The sequence below is a fragment of the Tupaia chinensis genome, unplaced genomic scaffold, assembly GCF_000334495.1.
Source record: "Tupaia chinensis unplaced genomic scaffold, TupChi_1.0 Scaffold000041_1, whole genome shotgun sequence".
NCBI lineage: Eukaryota > Metazoa > Chordata > Mammalia > Scandentia > Tupaiidae > Tupaia > Tupaia belangeri.
The window spans coordinates 101,692-128,127 of record NW_006159496.1 but is presented as its reverse complement, the minus strand read 5'-3'; the positions used below and the strand labels follow the sequence as shown (position 1 = coordinate 128,127).

General features: G+C 44.1%; 1 protein-coding gene across 2 annotated transcripts; it reads right to left on the bottom strand.

Annotated features, from left to right (window-relative positions):
- Positions 1–1,311: 1,311 nt before the first annotated feature.
- Positions 1,312–25,088, bottom strand: LOC102480322 (zinc finger protein 337-like). Of its 2 annotated transcripts, XM_014588980.2 has the most exons (5): positions 24,864–25,088; positions 13,096–13,170; positions 10,971–11,097; positions 3,598–4,003; positions 1,312–3,240 (listed from the first exon to the last, which is right to left on the bottom strand). In XM_014588980.2, exons 1-5 carry the CDS (start codon positions 24,876–24,878, stop codon positions 2,460–2,462), a joined length of 1,404 nt encoding a protein of 467 aa, XP_014444466.1. In that variant the 5' UTR covers positions 24,879–25,088; the 3' UTR covers positions 1,312–2,459. The 2 variants fall into 2 exon arrangements, with proteins under 2 accessions (XP_014444466.1, XP_014444464.1); XM_014588978.2 differs by having other exon boundaries at positions 1,312–4,003; positions 24,864–25,080.
- Positions 25,089–26,436: the final 1,348 nt, after the last annotated feature.

Sequence of the window (26,436 nt, the reverse complement as noted above, 5' to 3'; positions counted from 1 at the left end):
CACAGCAGGCACCAAAAACACCGTGAATGGGGACCAGCAGTTAGCATAATGACTATGTCGCTGGACTCCCACGTAGTTGACCACGATTCGTGTCCCGGACCCGGTGGCTTAAAACTCACGCCGGGCGCGTGTGCGTGCGTGCCCAAGATCCCAAGGAGAATGGAGGAGAAGGGATTGCGGCGTGGCCATCCCCCCGGGGGGTGATTTCTTGCTTTCTGTCTCTCTGTCTCTGTCTGTCCGGCGAGCACACGTGCCCTACAGCAAAAACCTCTCCCCCCCCCAAAAAAAAAGAAAGAAAACACCATGAATGGAGCAGCGTGTTGTGTGCACCTCCACTCACATGTGTGCCTCATTGCCCCAATGGACCTCACTTGGAACCCAAGTTCAGAGACAGCATTGAGATGTGAAGATGAAGACAGCAGAACATTACGAGCACAGGGTCCTTCCAGGTACGAAGCTCATCCACTGCTCAGGCTGGCTGGTCTTGCTCGGGAGGCGCTTACTGTAGTTTCCAGTGCAATGGCCGTGCTTCAGCCAAGGCGAGTCTCCGACACCAGGCAAGTTTGGGATAGTTAACTCCAACATCCATCCAGATATTCCTGCTAGTTTTCTGGGCCCCAGACCTTAACAATAAGGGCTCTGAACCTCGAGCAAAGGTCATGCCTCGGCTGGAGCTCTACAACTCTCCTAGGCTGCGCACATGTGTTTGGGCAACATGCTTGGTCGTCTACCCGAGAGAAGGTCCTGCTACCAGGCTTTCCTGGCTTAGCCACTAACTGCTAATGGTAAGGAACTCCTTCTGCAGTTGGTGCAGGCCAGCAGTAGCCAGGCTCCTCTGCTGTGTAAGCACTGTCCCCACACATCTCCGAATGCCTGCCTCGCACCCCCTGCCACATTCCTGTCAACTGAGCATCTTCTCAGAAACCATTTGTGAGATCTTCAGCATCTAAGCTCCTGCCTGTGCCTCACCTACCAACCTGCTCTTCTGCAGGCATGAGTAAGCCAATCCCCAAACCCATTTTTTTCCTTTTTTCTTTCCATTGCCAGAGAGCACAAACACCAGAGAAAACACTCTCCAACAGGACATGGTTACATTGCGATCCTTTTCCTGCCATTCCTCCTTCCCATCAAGATGTCAGGCACACGCGCCCAATGCCCAACACACTTTGCTTATCAAGCCACCAGGGCTGAGATTCGAACCGTGGTCAGCCATGTGGGATCTGGCATCTTAATTGCTGAGCTAGGGCGCTCTAAAGACTACTCTTGGTACCACTTGTATGATAAGGATTCTCTGTGAAGGAGACACCAAGATGGGTTTGTACATGCAAGGATTTATTTGGAGACATGACTACAGGTGAGAAAGTGATGAGGAAGTCAAGTAACTTAGTCCATTTATGCTGCTAAAACAAAGTATCATAGACCAGCTAATTTACAGAAAAACAAAAATTTATTTTCCACAGTTCTGGAGGCTGAGAAATTCAAGCCAAAGTCCCAGCAGGCTGGGCTGTCTAATGAGGGCTGTTCTTCACTCTCAAGATGAGGCCATGATGCTGCCTTCTCGGGTGGTAAAAATGGAAAGGCCAAAGGGACCAACTCCCTCCATCGAGCCCTTTTATTATTACATAGTTTTTTGCTAAATAATATGGCCTCTCTCCCATGTGCATCCTCTTGTGCACCCTCTGGTACACATGTGCTTGCCAGAGAGGGAAATGAGAAGTCACCCCTTGGGGGTGACTTCTCCATTCTCATCTTGGGAATTTGGGGCTCTCATGCACATGAGTGTGGCATGTTTCTCAAGTCACCAAGTCTGAGACCCAAACCTGAACCAAGCAGTCAAGATATGGGACTCAGCACTTTATCCACAGTGTCATCTGCTGGCCCTCAAGCCCTTTCATAAGAGCCCCTAGCCCCATGTAACAAGGGCTCCATCTTCATGACTCAGTCGCCTCGTAAAGGCCCAGCTCTTGCTGTGTTACACTGGTGATTAGAGGTTTCAACGTGACCATAGAAAGGAATGAGAACACTCAAACCACAGCACTGAGGTAAGGCTGTGGGAGCTGCAGGGGTAAGTGGAGGGAGGAAGGTTGATCAAGGCACCCTTGACTGCTGTGCACCCAAACGAGGGTGGCGAGGAACCAGGAGTGGCCTGCCTGGGAGCCCTGCTCTGCAGCCCTGCCTGGCTGAGCAGTCCTTGGGGAGTGCAGCTTGGCCCAAACACAACAGGAAGATGTGCAGTGTGAAAAAGGAGACATTTTCTCAAGCTGGGACTTACTTCCCTTCACCTGGAATCTTAACCCTGGCCTCTTAGACTCTCTGGGGAAATCTGGGGCTGAGTTTGAGTTCTGTTGCCTTCTGAATTCCCTCTGTCTTCCCGATACACCTAAGCAAGGTGCACAGCCCTTTATAATGAAGCAGTTACTCCTCTGAGTACGTTTTCTGGTGTTTGGTGAGGTAACATTTCAAGCGAAGGCCTCACCCACACTCCTGCAGAGAAAATGCTTCTTACCTAAGTGTACCTTCAAGTGCCGATTGCAAGATGATTTGTCCCTAAATCTCCGCCCACACTCCTGGCACCCGTACGGCCTCTCCCCCGTGTGTGTCCTCTCGTGCAGAGTGAGGTATGCATTAGTGGTAAAGCCCCGCCCACACTCCCGACACCCATATGGCCTTTCTCCCGTGTGTGTTCTCTTGTGCACAGTGAGGTATGACTTTCTGGCAAAGGAACGCCCACACTCTTGGCACCCAAAAGGCTTCTCCCCTGAGTGTGTCCTCTGGTGATAGACAAGGGTTGACTTGTGGGTAAAGCCCCGCCCACACTCCTTACACACAAATGGCTTCTCCCCTGAGTGTGTTCGCTGGTGGAAGATGAGGTTTGACTTACTGGCAAAGGCTCGCCCACACTCCTTGCACAAAAATGGCTTCTCCCCCGAGTGTGTTCTCTGGTGAAAGATGAGGCCTGACTTATAGGAATAGGCCTTCCCACACTCACTGCACACAAAAGGCTTCTCTCCTGAGTGTGTCTTCTGGTGAAAGATGAGGCCTGACTTACAGGAATAGGCCTTCCCACACTCACCACACAAAAACGGCTTCTCCCCCGAGTGTGTCCTCTGGTGACAGATGAGGCTTGACTTACAGAAATAGGCCTTCCCACACTCACTGCACACATAAGGTTTCTCCCCTGCGTGTGTCCTCTGGTGTCTGGTGAGCATTATCTTCCTGGTGAAGCCTCGCCCACACTCCCTACAAAAAAAATGCTCCTCACTTAAGTGTGCCTTCAAGTGCCTACCGTAGGATGACTTGTCCCCAAACCTCTGTCCACACTCCTGGCACCCGTATAGCCCCTCTCCTCTGTGTGTTCCCTCATGTGCGGTGAGGTACGTGCTAGTGGTAAAGCCTTGCCCACACTCCCTGCACACGTGGGGCTTCTCCTCTGAGTGTGTTTTCTGGTGTGAGAGTAATGCTGACTCTTCACTAAAACTCTGTCCACACTCCCCACATATAAACAGATTCTGCCTGGGCTCTGCATTTCCCTGAAGGAATACCTTTATCTTCTGGTTAATGTCCGGCCTATCCCCTGCACACCTAAAGGCTGCCCACCTTGAATTTTCTATTCCTTTCAGTACTTTGTCCTTGTCCGTAGGATTTTCCCCACAGCCATGGCTGGGCTCCATTTCCTCCACTCTGCTCCTTCCCCTTGGGCCTGCTGCTTCTCTCAGGGCTGGGCTGGGAGATGCACTTGGAGCCGGTAGCTCCCTCCCAACCATGGGTTTAGAGCTGTTTTCCTTTTCTCGATCTGCTGCAGTGCTCTGGCCTCTCTGAACAGAAAACTGCTGCTGTTGTTGCTTCCATCCCACCAGATCAGGCTCCCTGGGCTGCAGGTCACCCTCTGCAGATGAGCCTGGGGACAGCTGGGTAGGAAAGCCATATGGCAGGTGTTCGCTGAGGCTCCAGCTAGAGGAGGCCTGTGGACAGCAGGGACACAGAGGGACTCCTGGTTTGAATCCTGCAGAAAAAAAAAAAAAAAAAAGGTTCATTGCGAAGAGTCAGAGTTGGGTGCTTCTGCCTGCAGCACAGCAAGGATGCTGTTACCACAAACACTGCCCTCCCAGGTCCGACTTCTCAACTCCAATTTTACATATTACATTTTATATAGGGAAACAGAACACACACTGTGGAAGGATCTCCATCAGCCTGTGTTCAACCTGTAGCTGGAGCATCACCTGACACGTGAACTAGGTCCTATCACTCTCCAGCATGGCAGCTCCAATGGCTCTCATCATGGCTGGCTCAAGGAGACCCTCAGCAAGGATGCTAAGCCTGCACCTCCCTCCACCACTCCGACTTGCCCTCCCACCACCTGGCACTCCTCCAAGCCTGCGCTGGCCTCACTTGTTTCTGCTTCCACAACACACAGACTTCTGAGGTGGGCTCTGTGCACTTGCAGTCCCTTCTGCCCATAAACATTTGCTTGGTTTGTGTTTTGTTTTTCTCGGCTCTGCTCAAATGTCACCTCCTCAGAGACCCTCAGTGCCCTGTGTAAGAACCTTACCCCACCCACACCTCATGCCCCACCAGTGAGCTTCCCTGAACTGTCTTCCTCAAGATCACTCTGACATCACGTACGTGGGAGTGTGTGTCTGTGAGCACGTGCACATGCAGCTCTGGAAGGGTGACGACTTGATGGCCCCATTATCAAGTTGCTGCATTCCCACATCCTAGAACACAATTTGGTCTAGAATAGAAAGTTCTATGACACGCCTCATTAAAAAATGGGAATATTGTATGAATAAAGTACATGCGTGTCATGTGAACTTTAAAAAGTAAATTAAGGGACCAGCAGTTAGGGTAATGGCTATGTCGCTGGACTCCCACATAGTCAACTGCGGTTTGAGTCCCGGACCCGGTGGCTTAGAACTCACGCCAGGCACGTGTGCGTGCGTGCCCAAGATCCCGAGAGGAGAATGGAGGAGAAGAGACTGCAGTATGGCCATCCCCCCTGGGGGGTGATTTCTCGCTTTCTATCTCTGTCTCTCTCTGTCTGTCTGGCGAGCACATGTGCCCTATTGCAAAAACCTCTCCAAAAAAAAGTAAATTAAAAGGCCAGTGGTGGTTACTAAAGTGGCTGGATCCCACATGGCTGACCATGTGGTTTGAGTATCAGACCTGGCAGCTGGGGAAAAAAAAACACACCGGGCACGTATATGCATGTATACCCAAATCCTGAGAGGAGAATGGTGGAGAAGAGAAGGCATTGCGATGTAGCCATCCCTCCCAGGGATGCTTTCTCACTTTCTTCTCCCTCCCTCTCTTTCTAGCAAGTGTATGCACTCTATAGCAAATTAAAAAGCAAAAAAGTAAATTTAAAAAAAAAGAGGGCTGGCAGGTGGTGTGGTGGTTAAGAATGCTGGACTCCAACATGGCCGACTACGGTTTGAGTCCTGGACCTGGTGGCTTACTTTCTCACTTCCTCTCTCTCTCTCTCTCTTTCACTCACTCTCACTCTGTCCCTTTCTGGTCAATAAAGTGAAGTTAAATTTCTTAAAAAAGAAAGACTCATCAGCTTAAAATAAAAGAAAAAAAAAAGCTGAAGATAATTTCCCTTCATGAAAAAGTTGGAAAATATTTGAGTAGACTTAGTTTTGGTTCTATAAGCTGTTCGCCATTTCATGCTAATATACAGCAAACTGTGTACATAAATAATAACTTTATTTTAAAAAGAATTACTAATTTAATTTTATTTGTTATTATTATGTTTTAATCTGACGAGAGAGAGAAAGAGAAAATGAGAAAGCAAGCCACCAGGTCTGAAACTTGAACTATGATCGATCATGTAGGAGTCCAGTGCCTTAACTACCACACCACCTGCTGGCCACAAAAAATCATATTATAAATAGCAACAAAAAGAAATACACAATTTAAAAACTTATGATAATTATCACAGGAGAGGAGACATTTATTAGGGGTGAAAAATAACAAGGAAAAATACTGCTACTTTACATAAAAACAAATATTCATGTTAAGAAAGCAAAATCTAGTGCCAATCCAGTGGCCTAATGGTTAAGAGAGCCAGATCTCACTTGATCAACCATGTAGTTCGAGTCCCAGCCCCAGTGACTTAAAAACACATGGTGGGGGCTGGCAGATGACATAATGGCCAGTGCCTTGGACTCCCACAGTCAAACATGTTTCAAGTCCCTGACCGGGTGGCTTAAAACGCATGCCAGGCACATGTGTGTGCATGCTCAAAATCCTGAGAGGAGAATGGAGGATAATGGATCGCAGTGTGGCCGTCCCTTCTGGGGGGGGATTTCTCTCTTTCTGTCTTTCTGTAGAGCTGTGGGAAATACAGAAGATTAGATGAGATCATGAGGGTAGCCTCCATGATGGGGTGGCTATGTGTCCAACCTCGTGGTGTGGTCAGTAGCAACTGAACTGCAGTGCTGGTTGCCACACGGCCATGTATGTGTTGGGACCCTGGGTTGGCCAGAGAACACGCTGGACACTTGAACACATGCTCATGGTGCTGATGAGCTGAAAGACTGTAGAAAGTGGAACGTGGCAGAAGGCCTTGTGGAGGGTGCTTCTCTATCTCTCTCATGCATGCACATATGCTCTCTCTCAGGCAGAGGAAAAGAGACCAGAGCTTGTTCTGTTTTGGCTGTGTGAGTCAGCCATTTGCAAGCCACTAACAGACGCACCACATGGGCCGGCATCTCGATCTTGGACTTCCAGCCTCAAGAAGTAGGAGAAATAAACAGTGTTTAAGCCAGCCAGGCTATGGCATTCCGCCATAGCAGCCAGAACTGAACAAGAGAGAAGTCTTCCTTACTCCTGGACATCATGTGTGGGGCACTGGCCATACACCCAAAATCAGAGCTCAGGCAGGTGAAAGCGTGGTAAAACCCAGTTCCAAAGCTCTTGGTGGGCACTGTTTTGGGGGAGGAGTCAGTGTGTGTGGATAGGTGGAAAGCATAGGATGAGAAAGAATCCACAGTCTGAAGGAACTTGCTTCTTTACAGAGAATGGGACAAAGTCAAAATCAATTTGCTAATCTTTATACCCAGAATATACTCTGGGAATCCATTTTTATGAAGTTCTAAAACAGGTAAAGTGAATGTGTACTGAACAAAACCAAAACCAAGGTTGTCTCTGGTGGATATAAGGGGCAGAAAATAATTAAGACAGTGGCACGAAAAACTTTCTGGGATGACAGTGACTGTTCTATAATGTGGTCTGGGCTCAGGTCACGTATGTATATGCTTATATAAGAGCTCACTGAATGTCACGCTTATGCTTTGTGCACTGGCAGTATTTAAATTCTCCTGACCCCCCCAAAAATCCATAAAGAAATAGCTGAATACAAATGACTGATATGCTTGCTTCTTTGCAGGGGATTTGTAAGTAGAAAGTAACCATGCCTGTAGCCTACTTTCAAAAGTGCGGAGGGGTGGACAGAGAAAGCATAGGTGGGCGAGTATGTGACATGACACAGGTCCAAAGCGAAGTGTTTCTGGAAAGTAGGTGGGCAGTTCACAGGGATTCAATGTATGAATTTTCCAAACATTTAGTAAGCTCTAAAATTAAACTGTTCAACATATGTTTCACAAACAAAAATGTTGGAGTTAAGAAAGCATATGAGATGTGAAAATGTACATGTTATGAAGAAAAATAAAATCAAAGTTACCAAAAGTGAACCAAATATAGATAAAACAGATTACAATTTAAGTATTACTAGGTTTTACATATGGAATGAGTAAGCCAGCAGTGAGAGGGAGAGGAGGTGTAGGTCTAGAACTCACAGGACTCCCCAGGAGCAGGGCATGGCAGCAGTTGATTCCTTGCTTTCTGTCTCTCTGTCTCTCTTTGTCTCTCTGGCAAGTACACAAGCCCTATAGCAAAAACTTCTCTTAAAGAAAAAAAGAAAAAGAAAAAAAAAAAAAGAAATCGTCCTCAGGGGGGATGGCCACACACATATAAGTACCTGGTGCGATTTTTAAGCCATTGCGTCTGAGACCCAAACAACAGTCAGCCATGTGGTTGTCCAGAGCCTTCCTGAGGGATGGCCATACCACAATCCCTTCTCCATTCTCTCCTCAGGATTCTGAGCAAACACACACATGCCTAGCTGTTTCAAGTCACCAGGTCTGGAACTCGAACCTCAGTCAACTACGTGGGAGTCTAGCACCTTAACCACTATGCCACCAGCTGGCCCCCAAATAAATCATTCTTAAAAAAAAAATAGGTAGGGCCAGTAGGTGGCATAGTGGTTATGATGCTGGTCAACCACCAGACCCAGTGGCATATGTGCGTGTGTGCATGCCAGAAATCCCAAGAGGAAAATAGAGGATGTGGTGTGGCCATCCCCCCTGAGGGATGATTTCTCATTTTCTGCCCCTCTGTCTCTCCAGTGAGTATATGTGCCCTATAGCAAGAATCTGCCTTCCCCCAAAAAAATGTGTGGTGTGTGTGTGCGCATGCCCAAATCCCAATGGGATACAGAAGAGACTGGTGATTAAACTGAAATTTCTATGATAAGCAATTTTATAACCATTAGATGGGTAATAATCAAAGTCTGACTCTTTTTTTTTTTTTTTTGCTATAGGGTGTGTGCACTTGTCAGAGAGAGAGACACAGAGAGAAGAGAAGTCATGAAGAGAAGAAGAAGGCCATGCTGCAATTCCTTCTCCTCCATTCTCCTCTTGGGATTTTGGGGACACATGTGCACGTGCCTGGTGTGAGTCTTAAGCCACCAGGTCCAGGACTTGAACTGTGGTTGACTACTTGGGAGTCCAGTGACGTAACCATTATGCCACCTGCTAGTTTCAAAGTCAGACTTTTTAAATGGCAGTGAGGACACTAAAGAACTTAAATGGGTTCAACCTCACTGGAGAACCAGCTGGCCTTGCTCAGAGAAGCAGCAGCTGTGGACAGCTGTGATCAGCTGCTCCTTTCCCAAGGGGGTACGTAAGCAACACTTGTGCAGATACCCAGGACATGGACTCGAGGACTGAAGCAGTTGCAGTAAACAGCCTACTTCAGTAACTAAGGTCCCTCTCCAGGGCTTTATCTAGACAATAAAACAATGTAAAGCCCCAAAATGAATAAACTGAAATCACGCATATTGACAATGGGTACCTGAAACATTTTCAGTGAGAAAACTGCACAAGCATACTGTAGCATGAAGCTACTTCTCCCCTTAGAACAAATAAATGATAATGTTTAAGGTGATCAAAATGCTAAGTACTCTGAGACCAGTAGTTAGGGTGATGGCTATGTGGTCGGTCATTCTTTTATAGGGAAGGCAAAGCCCCATGCTTCAGCTGTGGAGCATCTCACAGTTCTAAAACAAGCCTCTTCTTGCCTTCTCTGGCTAACTCTAGATTTCATTCTCTCTGTAAAGCCCAGCAGTAGATTATGTCTTTGTTTAGAGCTTTCACATGCCCTGCAGTAATAGCACAAAGACTGTATCTACTTTAAGGTGCTCCCTGCAAGAAGATAGAGATGGAGGAGTCAGATATCATTTTCTACTTGCCCATTTTTAAGAATGCAGCTGGAGTCAGCGGAACATAGAGCAAGTGATGAGTAATCAAGTCAGGCCCCTCCCCACTTTTTATTGAGAGAGATTTTTGCTATGGGGCACGTGTGCTTGCCAGAAAGAGAGAGACAGAGAGACAGAAAGTCAGAAAACACCCTCCAGGGGGGGATGGCCATGCCGTAATCCCTTCTCGAACTCCATTCTCTCCTTGGGATTTTGGGCACACACGCACGCACATGCACCTGGCTTGAGTTTCAAGCTGCCAAGCCTGGGACGCAAACTGTGGTCACCTATGTGGGAGTCCAGCACTTTTACCACTATGCAACCTGTTGGCCCCTGAATGAAGCCATTTCTTTTGAAAGAAGAAATGTGAACATCAGAACCATATATGGCTTCCGGATAGACGTACAAAATAGCAGGAGAAAGCTGCACCGGAGATCAACGTGTACAGTATTCTCAACTGGATTGGTCTGAGAAGTATTTCATGTTGGGTAAAGTCTTTTTACAAGCAAAATGAGAAATAGTGATTGACTGTTTAGAAGTGATGATTATCTTTGAGGAAACAGAGAGGGATACAGTCTAGGAAGGGGAATTAGGAGCTTCATCTGCATTGGAAGGATTTTAGGACTTAGAATGGAGACTGGGCACATTCTGCATTTCTCCATGCTGTCCTGTATTTCCTAAGTACTGCAGAATATATCAAATAAAAACAAAAAACTATAGAACTTGAAGGTGATAAAATGGACAAAGGGCTTACTAGTTTAAAAATAGGAAAAATTGTATGGTAATTGCAGAGGACTTAGACTAGCACTGGGTAGTCACTCACAGCCACCAATGGGGAGACCGAGTGGCTTCTCGGGAAGAGGAGCTGGGTGGCCCAGGACAGCCCCTCCCTTGGGCAAAGGCAATTCTGGAGGGGAGCAGATCCAGGCAATCTGTAGAGCAGCCAAGGTCAGAGCTGCTTCCCAGGCCGCAGAGGGGCCCCCCTCTCCTGAGCTGCCCAGGGCCCTGAGGTCTGTCACCTGGCCCTTCCCCTTTACCTGCACAGAGGCCTGATACATATCTTCTTTCTCCTCCCCAGGGCTCTTCCCCTCACTAGCCAAAGATGAGTTCGGATTTTAAATGAAAGATTCCTGCTTACAGAGAATAAAATGAGGTGACTCTTGGCAGTCACTCTAGGGACCAGTTGATGTAGACAGACTGCGGTGAGGTCTTGGGCCAGAAAGGCAAAAGGACCTCCCTGCTCAGAGGTCCAGCCCTCAGGAGGGCCAGTGTGGAGAAAGAGGCCTGCACACCTGCAGTGTGAGCCAGGACCAAACTGCCACAGTTGGCCCTTTCCTAGAATAGAGCAGATGAGGTCGTGTCTGAGCCTCAGCCTAAGGCAAAGTGGGACAAGAGCACGCAAAACACCAGGCCTGCCGAGATGTGGGCTTACCTAGGGAGACCAGGAGGCTGTAGATCTCCTGTGTCACCTCCCTGTACAGGCTCCTCTGCGCAGGGCTCAGCAGTCCCCACTCCTCCTGGGTGAAATCCACGGTCACATCCCTGAGTGCCACCAGAGCCTGCAACAAAAACCCAGCCCGCTCTCAGGGGCCGCCGCAGCAGGGCGGTAAGTTCAAACTCCTGTCCCTATGCTCCTGGTTCCACCTCTAGCTCTGCTCAGTCCAGCTGCTGTAAGTGCTGTCAAGACATATTTTTTCTAGGCGAAAATGAGTCATGACTTTCCAACAACTCAATACGATTCCTGAAAACACACGTACAGTAAATTAAAAACCACTAAGACAGTTGAATGGTACCCTGTGCCATGTTCTGAATTAGACAGTCCATGAATCTGCAAGTGAGGAACACACTTAGAAGTTCTCACAGATGGGGGGCCAGCAGGTGGCGTGGTGGTTAAGACGCTGGACACTCCCACATGGCAAACCACAGTTCAGTTCCTGGACCTGGTGGCTTGCTTTCTCACTTTCCCTCTTCCTCTCTCTCTGTGTCTCTCTCTAGTTCAATGAAAATAAAATGAATGAATAAATAAAATTAAATAATTAATTTTAAAAAAAGTTCTCACAGATGTCCTGACAAAATAAGAACTGCCCATTTCTAACCTCCCTTGGGACACGTGAATGTCCATAACATGGAGCTAGAATTGAGAACAAGCCCAGATCTGTGTTTCTGCCAAAATGTCCACCGTGGCCATGTCACAGGGCAGTCAGGGTGCATCTGAATTAGCCCGGTGCATCCTCGGGAAGGGCAAGACATCTTCTCGGCAGCCAGCAACGAGCCCAGTCTGGTATCTCTGCAGGGTTCAATGTGTCGATGCTATTCACAAGTCATCGGACACTGGAGCTGTGGTCAGAAGCCTGTCCCTTGGCCCCAAAGAGCCAATCCCTATTTCTCCCCCAGGCATTGATCAGTTTGTCACACCCACTGTAAAGATCTTCAAAACCCTGGTGGCTAATGAGTGGCACCCAGACCTCTGTTCCCACAAGGTTCAGAGGCAGCGGCACAGACAAGAACAGGCAGATGACAAGAAGTGTGGGAGACAGGTGGGAGCTACCTCTGCAGTCGTGGCCATGCTGTGAGGGGGCTGCAGGAAGGGCAGAGTTCTAGCAGATGGCAGTGCTTGTCTCTAACCTGCAGGGATGCTGGTGCATAGGGGGCCAGCGGCCACTGACAGGGCAGGCTCTGCACAGGGCAAGGCTGCTTTGCAGACACAGCTGACCAGATATGTGATGCAGACAGCTTATCCACCTCCCACGTCTCGAACCCAACATGTCCAGGGGCTCATGTGATTCTGCGCTTTTACCAGAACACACTGACGGGCTATGGCAGCCCCGGGCCAGCACTTGGCCAACTTAGTGAGTTGGGGAGCCGCAGTGACCAAGAACTTCAAGGAAGCTGAGCCCAGCCCAGTCCAGGAGCAGGCACTGCTCTGCTGGCCACTGGGCCCAAAGCCTGGCTACCCTCTGTAGATCACCGAGTCTCAGTGATTACATTCAGTTTTCCCCCACTCCTTACCTGGAGTCTGAAGGTGCTCCCAGACATACCCATTCTGTCTCCTGGGTTATTGTCTAACATAACTCAAGCCTAGCTTTGCACCTTGGAGCCTAACTCAGATGTCCTCCATGCCTTCTATGAGAACAGTGGCGGGGAATACCCCACCTATAGGTCAGCAGTCTGCCTAGTGGTTCCTTAGACGCCCACACTCCTGCCCCCTGCCCAACCTCTAGGTTCAGATCCCTCAGGGGCTGTTAGGGCCCCTGCCCTTGGAAGACACTGTGCCCTCTCTCAGTGCCCTCTTCCCCCACTGACACCAACTCAACCATCCTCACTTGATGCTGGAGCAGGGACACCCAAATTTGCTTTGATTTGTCCCCACACCTTGTCGACGGTTCCCTGCTTGCTGCAGGAGGAACTCACAGGCCAGTTACTGTAGGGAGGAAGTGGGGCCACTTCCCTAGGACTAGGCTGGCTTTTGCCCTATACTGACACTACAGCCTCCACGGTCAGTGATGAGAACAAGTCCACCTTATGACAGCAAGAATGGCAGTTCTGGGCAGTCTCACCTCCCTTCTGGCTCTGTGGGGTCCCCCGTCTGTTATCTTGCTCTCCATGGAGAAGAGAGACTCAGGTGGAAAGATCTGTGGAGGAAAGAGAAGTCACTTTGGTGCACTGTCCTGTGTGTGTGGCATAGGCCCCACACCAATAGCAATCAGACAGTTCTGCAGGGGCACTGTGCATCCTTAGCCAAAAGGTCTCACAGAGCTACTCTGCCTCCTCGAGCCTCCACCTTCTGTGTTTAAAACAGGGATGACCATGGAGACAAACAGACTGGGGAAGGCCACAGGCTATGGTGCTGGCAAGACACCAACTCACCTGAGGCTGAAGTCCAAGGGAGAAGTGGTACAGTGAAGGTGGGAAGCCCACATGAGAAGCAAGATTCTGCTCTGGCACACCCACGTGAGTTGAACACACAGTGTACCCACCACTTCAGGTCACATTTAAGGATGGTGTCTAGGCAGCTGGCAGATCAGGCTGTGCAAGATACCATGAGAGGAAACTGATACACAAAAGCAGCAGGGACACAGACTTCACCACAGGGCCACGTGTCCAGTATGACCAGGGTCGTGTCTACCCATCACATGCCCTAGGTTAAGGGAACAAGATTTGGGGCAGACCTGAAGACAGGAATGGAGCAGTCTGCCACCGCACTGCTCTGAACCCTCACTTGTAACACACCAAGCAATTCTCCAGCAGACACCACCTGGGCATCCTAGAAGCTGATTCAATTCCAATGATACCCGAAAGCAGTTTCAAATCCCACAGGTAAAGGGCTCAGTCCCACAAGACTGCTCTCACTTCTGACACTGATCGCAAGCCTCAGGTTGTGATCTATGCTGTGTCTGATCATATATAGGAGTTCCTACAACGCTTGTCCAATGGTGCACAGAACTCCGGAGAATACTTGACTCACATTTAATGGTTTATTATAAAGGATACAGATAGTCAGATGACATGAGGAGGAGGAAGACAGAGTCCATGCCCCACCTGGGCATGCACTCTCCCCACATTTTTATGTGTTCAGAAACCAGGAAGCTTATCAAATTTTATATGAGAGCTTTTCTAGACCTTAAAATCCACCTCTCCTCCACCCACCCTGTCCTTCCCTGAGGTCGATAAGTAAGAGGTTCTAACTCTAATGACTTGGTCACTCCAGTGATGACCTAACCCTGTGCCATCAAGAGGACCAATCCTAAGTCAGCTCATTAGCATAAATTCAGGTGTGATCAAAAGGGTCATTATGAATATAAGACCCTCCTATCCTTCAAGAAATCCTAATGATCTTTTGAGTTCTGTGACAGTAACTGTGAATGAATACAAGAGATACTTCATATACCACTAGCAGTCATTTAGCATATTAATGTACCAAAGCCTTTGACAAATTAATAGCACTGAAAGGGTGAACAGTCATGAATAAAAATCCTGCAAGAGTAACTTAATGCAATTTGATCGCAATTTCAACAAATAAAATGGAGAGTTTTGAAGAGCACTGGTAAAATTAAAACTTTGTTTGAATATTGGATAGTACTAGAGAGTCATTTTGTCCTGTTATAAAAATATTTTGAGTTTTTAACAAATGAGCCCTTAACTGTGATTAAAAACCTACTCAACTATTTGAGTGAAAATATTATCTAAAGTGTTACACAAAAGCATCCCTCATCCTAAAATGCTGATAAAATTCCTTTAGCCATACTCTATAGTATATATAACTGGGCATTGTGTATATGGGGCTCATTATACTTTCTCTCTAAAATTATTTTTAAAAAGAGAGAAAATGTAGTAAATAACTGTGAATTGATGGTTATAAAGATTTCATTAATTGTGCTTTGTACCTTTAAATTTTTTTTTTCATAAAAAAGAAAGGGCATAAAAATACAGGGGAAAGAATAAATAAATCTGAAGGAATAAGCAAAAAGGTATCATATGGTAATAAGGATGAAATACTGCAGAGTAAATGAAAGAGCTGGGCCAACAGCAGTGAAGTTTCAAATCTATGCAGGAGGTAGAGAGGCATTTTCAGGATATTTATTTCTTATCTGTTTATTTATATTTGCACAAATAATTAACATCTTTTCAAGTCCCATCTCTTCTATCTTTACCTACTCCAAAGCCACAAATAAATCCTCATGCATTCAAAAGAGGAAGTTTAAATGTTTTATGTTATTAATGATTGTGTATGTATTTATTTCATCTTATTGTTTGATATTAGGTTACAGAAATACAAGATTTTTTTAAACAAATATTGGACCTTGTATTTTATGAAGTTTTTAAATTCACTTAATAGTCCTAGTTATTTAATCATAGACTGCATAAGATTTTTTGATATACACGTCTTCTGTGTATAAAGTTTTTCTTTTTCTTCAACCTTCTAGGCATTTTACTCTTTTGTCTCTACTTAGCAGATTGGCTAGCTGTTATAGAGCAATGCAGAATTGGCATTACAAGGCTTGCAATAATCTCTGTTCTTGATCTTAGTGAGAAAACACCCCACTACTGAATAAAAAAGACTGCATGTGACTATCACACATACTCTTTGCTATATTGAGGAAAATATTTTCTATTACTCATTTGCTGATCATTTTAAAAAAAATTTTTTAGAGGTTTTTGCTATAGGGTGTGTGCACTCGCCAGAAAGACACAGACAGAAAGCTAGAAAACAAGAAATCACCCCTTGGGGGGATGGCCATGCTGCAATCCCTTCTCCATTCTCCTCTTGGGATCTTGGGCACGCACGCACATGCGCCCCGCGTGAATTAAATCCACCGGGTCTGGAACTCGAACCGCTGTTGACTACATGGGAATCCAGCGACAAAGCCATTACACCAACTGCTGGTCCCTTTGATGATCATTTTAATTGTTAATAGATATAAAATTTTATCTATTATTTTTTCTGTATCAATTAAGAGATTTTTGTGGTGAATAAAAAAAATAATAATGTAAGGCTAGCTTCTGTGGTGCAGTGGCTAAGCACTGTGCATGGAAAGCCAGAGTCCGTGTGGACAACTGTAGTTCAAATCCTAGCGGCTTGTCTAGCATGTTGGATGTGCATTTATCTGTTCCCAAAACCTGATGGGATGAAGAAATGGAGAATTAAGCATTACAGTATGACCATGCCACTCTGGGAAGTGCTTTCTCTTTCTCTCAGATAAGAACACACCTTCACTGGTTAAAACAAAATAAAGCAAGTGGAAATTAAAATAATTTTGTGGGCCAGTCAGCAGCAGGGTGGTTGAGGTGGCTGGATCCTACATGGGTGACTGCATGGTTTTGTCTCAGACCTGGCAGTTTGAAAAACATGTTGTGTGCATGCATGTATGCCCAAAATGAGAAGAATGGAGAAGAAACTGCTTTATGACCATCCCCCTAGGGAGTGCCTTTTTACCCACCTGCCCCAGCAAATGCTGTACCCTATAGCAAAATTTTTAAAATATATTTTTTAATAAAAAAAGCAATTTTGCATTTTTGGAATGAATTTCACTTGGTCCTTTTCATATGTTGCAGGCCCTGTTCTCCACCCCCCCCCCAATATTTTGGTTCACCTCTTTTGACTGTTCACCTCTGGAATAATGCTTATTTGTAAGACCATGAAGGAACTTCCTAGAAATGTTCTATAACTTGAGTGAGGAAATAAATTACAGGGGTATACACATCTGTCAACATTCATAATTAAAAATCCTCTTTAGGGATGAAGTATTTAGAATGCATTAAGATGTGTGGACTTTGTTTAAAATACTCTGGCTCTTAAAAAGAGTGGTCCCTCACCCATCCAGGAGCAAAAGGAAAGCAGTGGCCACCCGGCCTCAGCTAATCACTAAAGCCCCCCTGCCAAGCCTAGAGTGTAGAAGTACGACTTCCCCTGCCTTCACTGGCCATCATCCTGGTTCTCACAGTCCCAGAATAAGTCAGAATAAAAGAGAAATTCCCCCACCAAAGGAACATAATAACTACTCATCCATAATAGATAAAAAGTAAGAACTCACAGAATGTCAGAAAAAAATCAGAATATTCATAACAAAATCGAATGAGATACAAGAGAACACAGACAACCAATTCCAGAAGATGAGAAAAAATCTTGCCATGATTTGAAGGAGAAACTCCATAAGGAGATACATACCCTGAAAAATAATCAAACAGAACTTCTGGAGATATAAAACACAATTCAGGATACCAAAAATTCCCTCAAACTATTAATGGCAGATTAGATTACACAGAATTTCTGACTTTGGAGACAAAACCTCTGAGTTAGTCAAAGCAACTGAACAGAATAGAAAAATAGCCATTAAAAATGGGCCAACAGGTGACGTAGTGGTTAAGGTGCTGCACTCCCATATAGCTGACCATGGTTCATGTCCCAGACCTGGAAGCTTGTTTTCTCACTTTCCCTCTCTCTCTGGTTAAATTAAATAATAATAATAAATAAAGTAAAATAAATAAATCCTTAATAAAAATGAGGACAACACACAAGAAACCCTGGACACTATCAAATGGCTGAATATCCACATAGCGGGTATTCCAGAAGGCAAAGAGATATATTAAGACATAGAAAATCTCTTTCATGATATGTAAAATGAAAACTTTCCAAATTTAGAGAGGCACATGGACATCCAAATCCTGGAAATACAAAGAACACCAAATAGATTTAACTTAAGATGATCCTTTCCAAAACACATCACAGCCAAACTGCTAGAAACAAAAGACAAAGACAATATTCTAAACTGTAAGAGAGAAACTCCAAGTTATATACAAATATTACCCCATTAGGCTCACACCAGATTTCTCAACCAAAACAATGCAGGCAAGGAAAGAATGGGAAGACATATTTAAAACTCTGAAAGAAAAACGGTTTCAGCAAAGAATACTATGACCGGTAGGATTATCTTTTAAATGGGAAGGAGAAGTAAAATCACCCCCAGATAAACAAAAGCTGAAGGAATTAACCAAAACTAGACCAGCTCTTCAAGAAATACCTAAGGGAATACTATACTAGGAAAACTAAATAGAAGCTAATACAAAACAACTAGGAAAAAAAAAGGTAATAAAATGACAGGGGTCAGTCAGTGAATAGCGATAATAACACTGAATGTTAATGGATTAAATTATCCAACTAAAAGACAAACTAGTTCCGTGGATTACAAACCAGGAACCCATGGGGCCAGCAGGTGGCATGGTAGTTAAGGCACTGAATCCCGCATGGTTGATTCTGCAGTCTGAGTCCCAGATATGGTGGCCTGAAAGACACACCAGGCATGTGTGCACAAAATTTCAAGAGGAGAACAGAGAAGGGATTGTGGTGCGGCCAGTCCCCTCGGGCGTGATTTCTCACTTTCCTTCTCTCTCTGTCTCTTTCAGCAAGTACACAATTCTTACAGCAGAAATCTAAAAAACAGGAATCCTCTCTATGTTGCTTATAAGAAACACCCCTCATTGACATATATGGAGTGAAAATGAAGGATTGATAATAGTAATTTCATGCAAACAGAAATGAATAAAAGGCTAGAGTCATGCTACTGATATCAGACAAGACAGACTTTAAAGATGATAAAAAGAGACAAAGGACACTATATATTTCTAAAAGGACTCATTCACCAAGAAGATACAACAATTATAAATTTTTAGGCACCCAACACTGGAGCATCCAAATATGTAAAAATAAGAATGTTAGGTTAGGTCTAGGAACCAGCAGTAATCGCTATGTCGCTGAACTCCATGTAGCTGACTGTGGTTCAAGTCCCGGACCTGGTGGCTTAAACTCACCCCAGGCGCTTGTATGTGCGTGCCCAAGATCCCAAGGGGACAATGGAGAAGGGATTGTGGTGTGGCCATCACCCCTGGAGGGTGATTTCTTGCTTTCTATCTCTCTGTCTCTGTCTTTCTGGCAAGCGCACACACCCTATAACAAAAACCTCTCAAAAAAAAAAAAAAAAGAATACTAGGTCTAAAGGGAGATATAGACTGCAATATACTAATTGTTGGGGATTTCAACACTCCACTATCACCACTGGACAGCTCATCTAGACAAAAATAAACAGACACAGGAGTTAATTGAACCAAAAACCAAATAGGCTATACAGACATATATCAAACATTCCACCCAGCAATTACAAAGTACAATCTTTTCTCATCTCCATATGCAACATTTTTGAAGATCACCAACTAATAGGGTACAAAATAAGCCTCTACAAATTTAAAGGTACAGAAGCTATACACAGCATCTTTTCTGACCACAATGAAATTAAACTTGAAATCAAACACAGAAAAGGCCCCTGGAAATACACACGAAATTAAACTTGAAATCAAACACAGAAAAGGTCCCTGGAAATACACAAAAACATGGAAACTAAATGACCTACTCCTGAACAATTTCCAAACTACTGAAGAAATTAAGGTTGAACTAAAAATTAATTCAAACAAATAATGAACACATCACGCTCCATCACCTTTGGGATATGGTGAAAGGAGTCATAAGAGGAAAATTCACAGCCATTAGTGCTTCCAAGAAAAAAACAGAAAGGTGGCAAATAAAAAACTTGATATTGAATCTCAAGGAACTGGAAAAGCAACAACAACAACAACAACAAAAAACCCCAATCACAATTAAGAGTGAAAAGACAACTCTCAAACTATGCTACAGATAAGGGACTGATAACCAGAATATACAAGAAACTCAAGCAGCTTACACACACACACACACACACACACACACACACACACACACACAATTAAAAATCAATCCAATTAAAAGATGGGCAAAAGAATGGAACAGACAACTTTCCAAGAAAGATATATGAACTGCCAAAAAAGAGAAAAGTACATTAGGTGAGTGTTTCTTGTGTAACACCATGCCACCCTTGTTACTCATGTAGCAAGCAACAGTTTATAAAGTCATTGGTATGCCAGCTAATGGTATGATGATGATTAGGGTTGCTGGATCCCACATGGCTGCCAGCGAAGTTTAAGTTCTGGACCTGGCAGCTTGAAAAACATGCCAGGCTCATGTGCATGGGTGTCCCAAACCCTAGGAGGAAAATAAAAGAGAAGGGATTGTAGCATGGCCATCCTCCCTGGGGGTACTTTCTCACTTTCTCGCTCTCTCTCTCTCTGGTGAGCACATGAACTTTATGGTATATTGGAAGAAAAAAAGAAGTCATTGGCACAAGTTCTCACTATGGGCATATATACTTAAGAGCCCTGAGGCCAACTCCCTTGACAAGCCCCTGTAACTGATGCTCTCTTTGTTTAAAGCCAATTATTTGTACTTTCTCCTTTGCCTTTAAAAGCATTCCCTTGCCTCAGCCTCCTTGGATATGTCCCCAAGCCATGCATAACACATACTACAATGTTCTGCTCATTCCTGAATAAATTTATTCTTTGAAGAGTCTCTCTGTTATTTAGGTTGATTATGGGGATTCATTACAATATTCTCTCAATTTTGTTGTATATTTGAGATTTCTCATACCAGTTAACAGAAAAAGCATCAAATTGTGTTACTAATTCTAATCTTGAAAATGTTTTATATTCGAATCTGACTATTAAAGTTTTCTGGCAGAATTACTTGCTCTATGCATATAAGAACAAGAGGTATGATGTCAGCAAAATGACAGAGTAGGATGCCTTAAACCCTATTTCTCTATGGAAATATAAATGAACAATAAATATATTGGCTAAAATAATCTTATAGGAGCCGGTTTTATTGGAAAACAGCCAAAGGTGTCCACTTAATCAAAAGAAAGTCACACTGGAAAGAGTAGGAAATTCTATGGCATTTTGTTTGACTTTACTCTACCTTCTTCCTGATATGGCAGTCTTGGTCTATAAAAGGTTCCCTCTCTGGGAATGAGTTGCAGGGAACAGAATGCACCTTATTGTTCTCAATGTTCTAAGAAAATAATATTGCAAGGCATTTCAAACTAAAACCTGATAGGCTGGCAGACACAAGACTTTAGCCATGCTCATTGTAACCCTGTGACCTCCTTGAACAATATAAGAGAAACCTCCCTATTCCATCAGATATAGCCTGAACTACAGATTAATTGACGTGCATTAGTAAGATGTTACAAGCTCTGACTGTAGGGACATGTTCAGAGGGAGGCCCTGAGAATGTGTGAACATGCTCTGAGCAAACATCACCTGTCCCTTTGGCTATGACAGAACCTTGCAGCTTGTCCTTTCCTTGATCTTTGCTGCAGGTAGAGCAAAGGGTGGAACTTTCTAGGGCCCTTCCAACAGACAAGTCAGATGGAATTCAGGAAACATCTTGACCCCAATTAGCAAAGTCCAACCCCTGCTCTGCCTCTGTAAGATTCTTTAGCCTTTATCAATACCCCTTTGATGTTTGTAGAAAGTATACTCCCCATACCTGCAGCTAGGCTTGTCTCCACTAGATAAGTTTATTGGGATTTCTCTTTGGTGTGAATATTGCCAAGGTATATACCAATACACCCAGCCCAGTATGTCTAAGCCCTTAATAGATTTGTTACCTGTCTATAACATATCAACTTATCTATGGAATGTCATGAAGTACACTGTACATAGTGTTGCTTTGCCCTATAAATAAAGGTGCCCAATTTGGGCGGCACAAATTGCTTGGGCTACCCAGGCTCAGACCGCCTGTGTCCACTGCTACTCTCTTTGTTTCTTTCTGCTTCCTCTTAAATTGAGCTAAGCCTAGGGCAGACATCAACACTCTGACCATTCAGGGAACCAGCTCTGGTTATCTGTAAAACTTCTGGTTGCTTAGGAGACTTTCCTCATGAAGAAGTCTAGAACCAATGGAAAGCTTATGTTGAAAATGTCAACCACATAAACTCCTCATTACAAATCATATAGCCCTTTCTATTCCTCCTCCCTTCATCTTTCTTCCTCTCTATAAAATGTACCTTAGATCTCACCATTTTGGGGAACACTGGCTAAAGGTAAGTGGGGGTTCTTCCTCTTTTCAGTTGCCTTTACAATTTGGGCTTGAATAAACCTCTTTATTCATTCTATTAACTTCAGCCTCACCTATTTTATGTAAACAGTTCTAACCTGTCCAGAGCTATCTAACATGGATCTCAGGCAGGGAAAGGGAGATTTTATTGCATATACTTGGGAGAAGAATCTAAGGCAGCATCCAGTTCCAAATACCTTTCTTCAAACAGGACAGAGCACAGAAGACCTTATTTACAAGGCTCTACCCTTTTGGAGGCTGTCTGAAGAACTGGTCTCTGCTGTAACTCAGGAATTTAGAAACAGAGGATCCTGCTTGGGAAAGATGCACAAAGACTATGGAGCATATGTCAACAGACTACTAAAGCCTTCAAGGAAAGACTCTGTTGAAGAACTACATTCAAGGACAGCGGAGACTATGGGAAACAAAAACTACATACACAGGCCCAGGCAAGATGCATTCCCCAAAAAGCCCTGAGAAAATCTTAAACTTTCACCTTTGGGCTAATTCCAAAGTTCAGACAAAGGGCCAAGCTAATCAGTGAAGGATTGCCCTGCCAAAGAGCCAATCAGTAAAGGCTGGACAAGGAGGCCATTCTTTTTAAAATACTAATTCCAAATAACAATTATATAGCTGACTAAGAAAAAAGAATATCAAGCCCATTTAAAGGAAGAAAATAAAGTGGCAGAAACCTCCCTTGAAGAAATAAAGGCATCTGACATTTGAACTATCTTAAAAATGCTCAAGAAGCTAAAGCGTACATGGATAGATAGAGGAATGAGGAAATTTATTTATGATGTAAATGAGAATATCAACAAAGACATAGATAAGATAAAAAGAAACCAATAAAAAATTCTGGATCTGAAAAACCTAAAGAGCGAATTGAAAAATTCCTTAGAGAGGTTCAACAGTAGGCAACCAAGCAGAAGAATCAGTAGACATTAAGATAGGACATTGACATTTGAAATTACTGAGACTGGGGCCAGCCAGTGGCATGGTGGTTAAGGTGGCTAGATTCCACCTGGCTGACTCCATGGTTCGAGTTCCAGACCTAGCAGCTTGTAAAATATGCCAGGCACATGTGCATGAGTACTTAAAATCCCCAAAAGAGGGAGAAATGAAGAGATATTGCAATATTCCCTGGGTGTGGGTGTGTGTGTCTCACTTTCCCTCTCTAGCTCTGTCTCTCTCCAGTGAGTGCACATGTCCTTAGGCAAAACTGAAAGAGAAAGAAGAGAAAGAAAGATTACTAAGACTGAGAAAGAAAGAGAAAATGAAGTGTGAACAGAGTCCAAAGACACAATTACGTGAACCAATATACATCCTATAGGGATTCAAAAGGAGAAGGGAAAAAAAAGTGGTAGAGAGATTACTTGGAGAAAAATGCTCAAATTTCCCAAATTTAAAGAGACATGAATCTACAAACCCAAAAACCTCAATAAACTTCAAGAAAAAGAAATTTTAAAATATCCACACTGGGACCAGCAGTTGGTGTAATGGCTATGTCACTGGACTTCCATGTAGTCGACTGTAGTCTGAGTCCTGGACCCGGCGGCTTAAACTCACTCCGGGCGTGTGAGTGTGCATGCTCAAGATCCCAAGAGGAGAATGGAAGAGAAAGGATTGCGGTGTGGCCATCCTCCCTGGGGGGGTGATTTCTCGCTTTCTATCTCTCTGTCTCTCTCTGTCTTTCTGGTGAGCACATGTGCCCTATAGCAAAAACTCTCCAAATAAATAAATAAATAAATAAAATCCACACTAAAACAGGGAACTTCTCAGCCATGCTTACCTGAAATAGAGCTTCAGAAACACAGGGCTGGCAAGGAGAGAAATGATAACAGTGGTGATGTTCTCCTTCTCTCAACCTTTACTACAAACTGAGAACTGGAGAGAAAGAGGGCTCTGCCTTGTCAGTTGCACTACAATCATAGTAGTTTCTGTCACAGTGAACTGGAGTGGTGAGCATGGCAGTTTGTGGCTCAAATGTTACAGATCCTCACTATTCTCACAAAGATTCTTTTGAATAAATGTTTCTCTCATTGCTGAGTGGTCTTAAGACAATTTCCATATACTTTAAATGGTTGTTTCTGTTTTTTCATAATTTGCCAGTTACGGTGTTTTTGCTGGAAGGAGAGTCTACTTAAGTCTTCACACTGCCCATCAGAGCTTGGGCAGAACTAGGGCCAAGAAAGTCATAATCAAAGGCAATGGAGAAATAGAGTATAAAGAGCCTAGAAGGTATTTAGAAGACAGAAGGAGAGGACAAAGATGGGGCAAAGATAGTGTCAACAGGACTCAGCACCCCATCACTCAGATGGGACATCTGCCAAGGTATAGAAGCTGCAGTTTTTGCCAAGGTCAACAAGGAAAGAAAAGGTAAAAGTAAAAGAAACAGGGAGTCCTGCTATACTGAGTTCTAGATATTTCTCCCCTCACGCTTCTGATCTTAATGCCCCTTGAGAATGGAATCTCAACTATGGACAGACATTTTTCAGACTAGGGAAAGTTCTACACGGATTGGTTACCTGGTGAAATTAGGAAATTAATTATGTTGAGTGTGACAATGATACTTTAGTATCAGTCCTTGGAGAAGCATGCTATAGTACTTAGAGATAAAATGATGTCTTGAATAGGCTTCAAGACATCCTAGCACGAAAGAGAAAATGCTGAGTGCAGATGCTGAGGTTGAATGAAATAAGAACAGTAAAGTGGTCAGCTGGTTGAAGGGAATGGAGAGGTTGATTCTTTCTACTTTCATTAATGTTTAAATATTTTTATCATAAATTTTAAACAAACTGAGTACTCTTCCCAAAATAAATAAAATATGGAAATTAGAAAAATTCTCACTTCTAAGGTATACATGGAGAACACTGCAAACTCTGGTTGGTCTGACTCGTGCCATCTGTTGATATCTGTAGGCAGTAATAACCATGCAGGAGCAGAAACTGAGACGCAAGATAAAGTAGTCTATTTTACTTAGCAGTAAGTTAGATATGAATATGAAGCAAAGTTGAAACATTTGGCTCTTCCATTTATATTTCACTAAAATTCTGAATAATACAAAAAGCAGCTTCTACATTATGGGGTAATGAAAAACCATATGCTGATTTTGATGATGAAAATGTAACTGCATACATTTATTAAACTTCACTGAATTATAACAAAATTAATGAATTTTGCTTTGACTAGGATTATACTTCAATAAAGCAGATTATTCAAACAAGCCCCCAAAACCAGTTTGCTCCATGACCTGGGTCATTTGATCCCAAATATATTAGAAAAAAATATTTCAATTAATTAATATACAATTCTTCCACTGGAAAATGAGGTTTCCAATTCCTATCTTGTACGTTGCTTGAGGAGATAAAACAATAATTGTAAAGCCCAGTACCTGAGCCAGGACAAGTGCTCAGTAAATACGGAATGACTTTTCACAATACCTGGTCCACACGAGGAAGGCCACAGTCTGAACAAATCCTGGGAAAAAGAATGCTTGAGCAATGGCACTGGTGTCCTGCTTAAAGCCTCAGCTCTGGGGAATGTCCCCCCATGAAGTGAGTCAGGTGAGGCTCTGAACCCCAGATGGGATAGTGCAGGGTGCGAAGTGTCAAACCCACCAGCATTTAGAGAGAGAAGGCACTGCAGGAAGACACTAGGCAAGGGGTTCCCAACTGAGGCTGAGCTAGGATCCTCCCTTCTGCAGAGTCCTCTTTTGGGTGGACAGGGAACTGCAGGAAACAGAGTTAGGATGTGATTTTTCAAAGTGTCCCTGGAAATTCCAAGGCCTAGTATAGGGCTTTCTCAAGATTAAAAAAAAAAAAAAATAGCTTTTCCTCTGTCTCTTGAATAATGATGTTTTAATATCAATAATATTTAATGCTTGTTCACTATATAATAAATACCAGAAATGGTTCCAGGCATGGTCCAAATTTTACCTCATTCAACCCTCACAGCAGCCCTATGAGGTGTTATTTATTACCCATTTATTTCAGGCAAAGAAACTGAGGCGCAGAACATTTAAATGTTTCTCAAAATAACACAGAAAGGAGCTTGGATTTCCAGTGTCACTGCAGAGGGCCATGGTCTTAACCAGCAGGTGTGGCTATGACAATCTCACCGAGCCTGAACGGATGTGCTGGGAGATTTGGGTGAAACTAAATAAGCTGCGAGTTGGGGCACCGGGTCTGGCTGATGGGTGTAATTCTAGGCTCTGCTTATTTTTCCACAATAAAAAGATTAAAACCAGTTATTTGAATGGTCGGGCCCCAGCACCTGGGGGTTGAATAAAACTAGGGCTTCCACGGTTGCCACTACACTCACCTCAACAACCCAGGGAGCCCTAGTAAAAGGGCTGGGCAGTGGCTGCCCTTCCAAAGCCACCCACCTCCAGATTTCCAGCAACACGCAGTGGCCATCACTC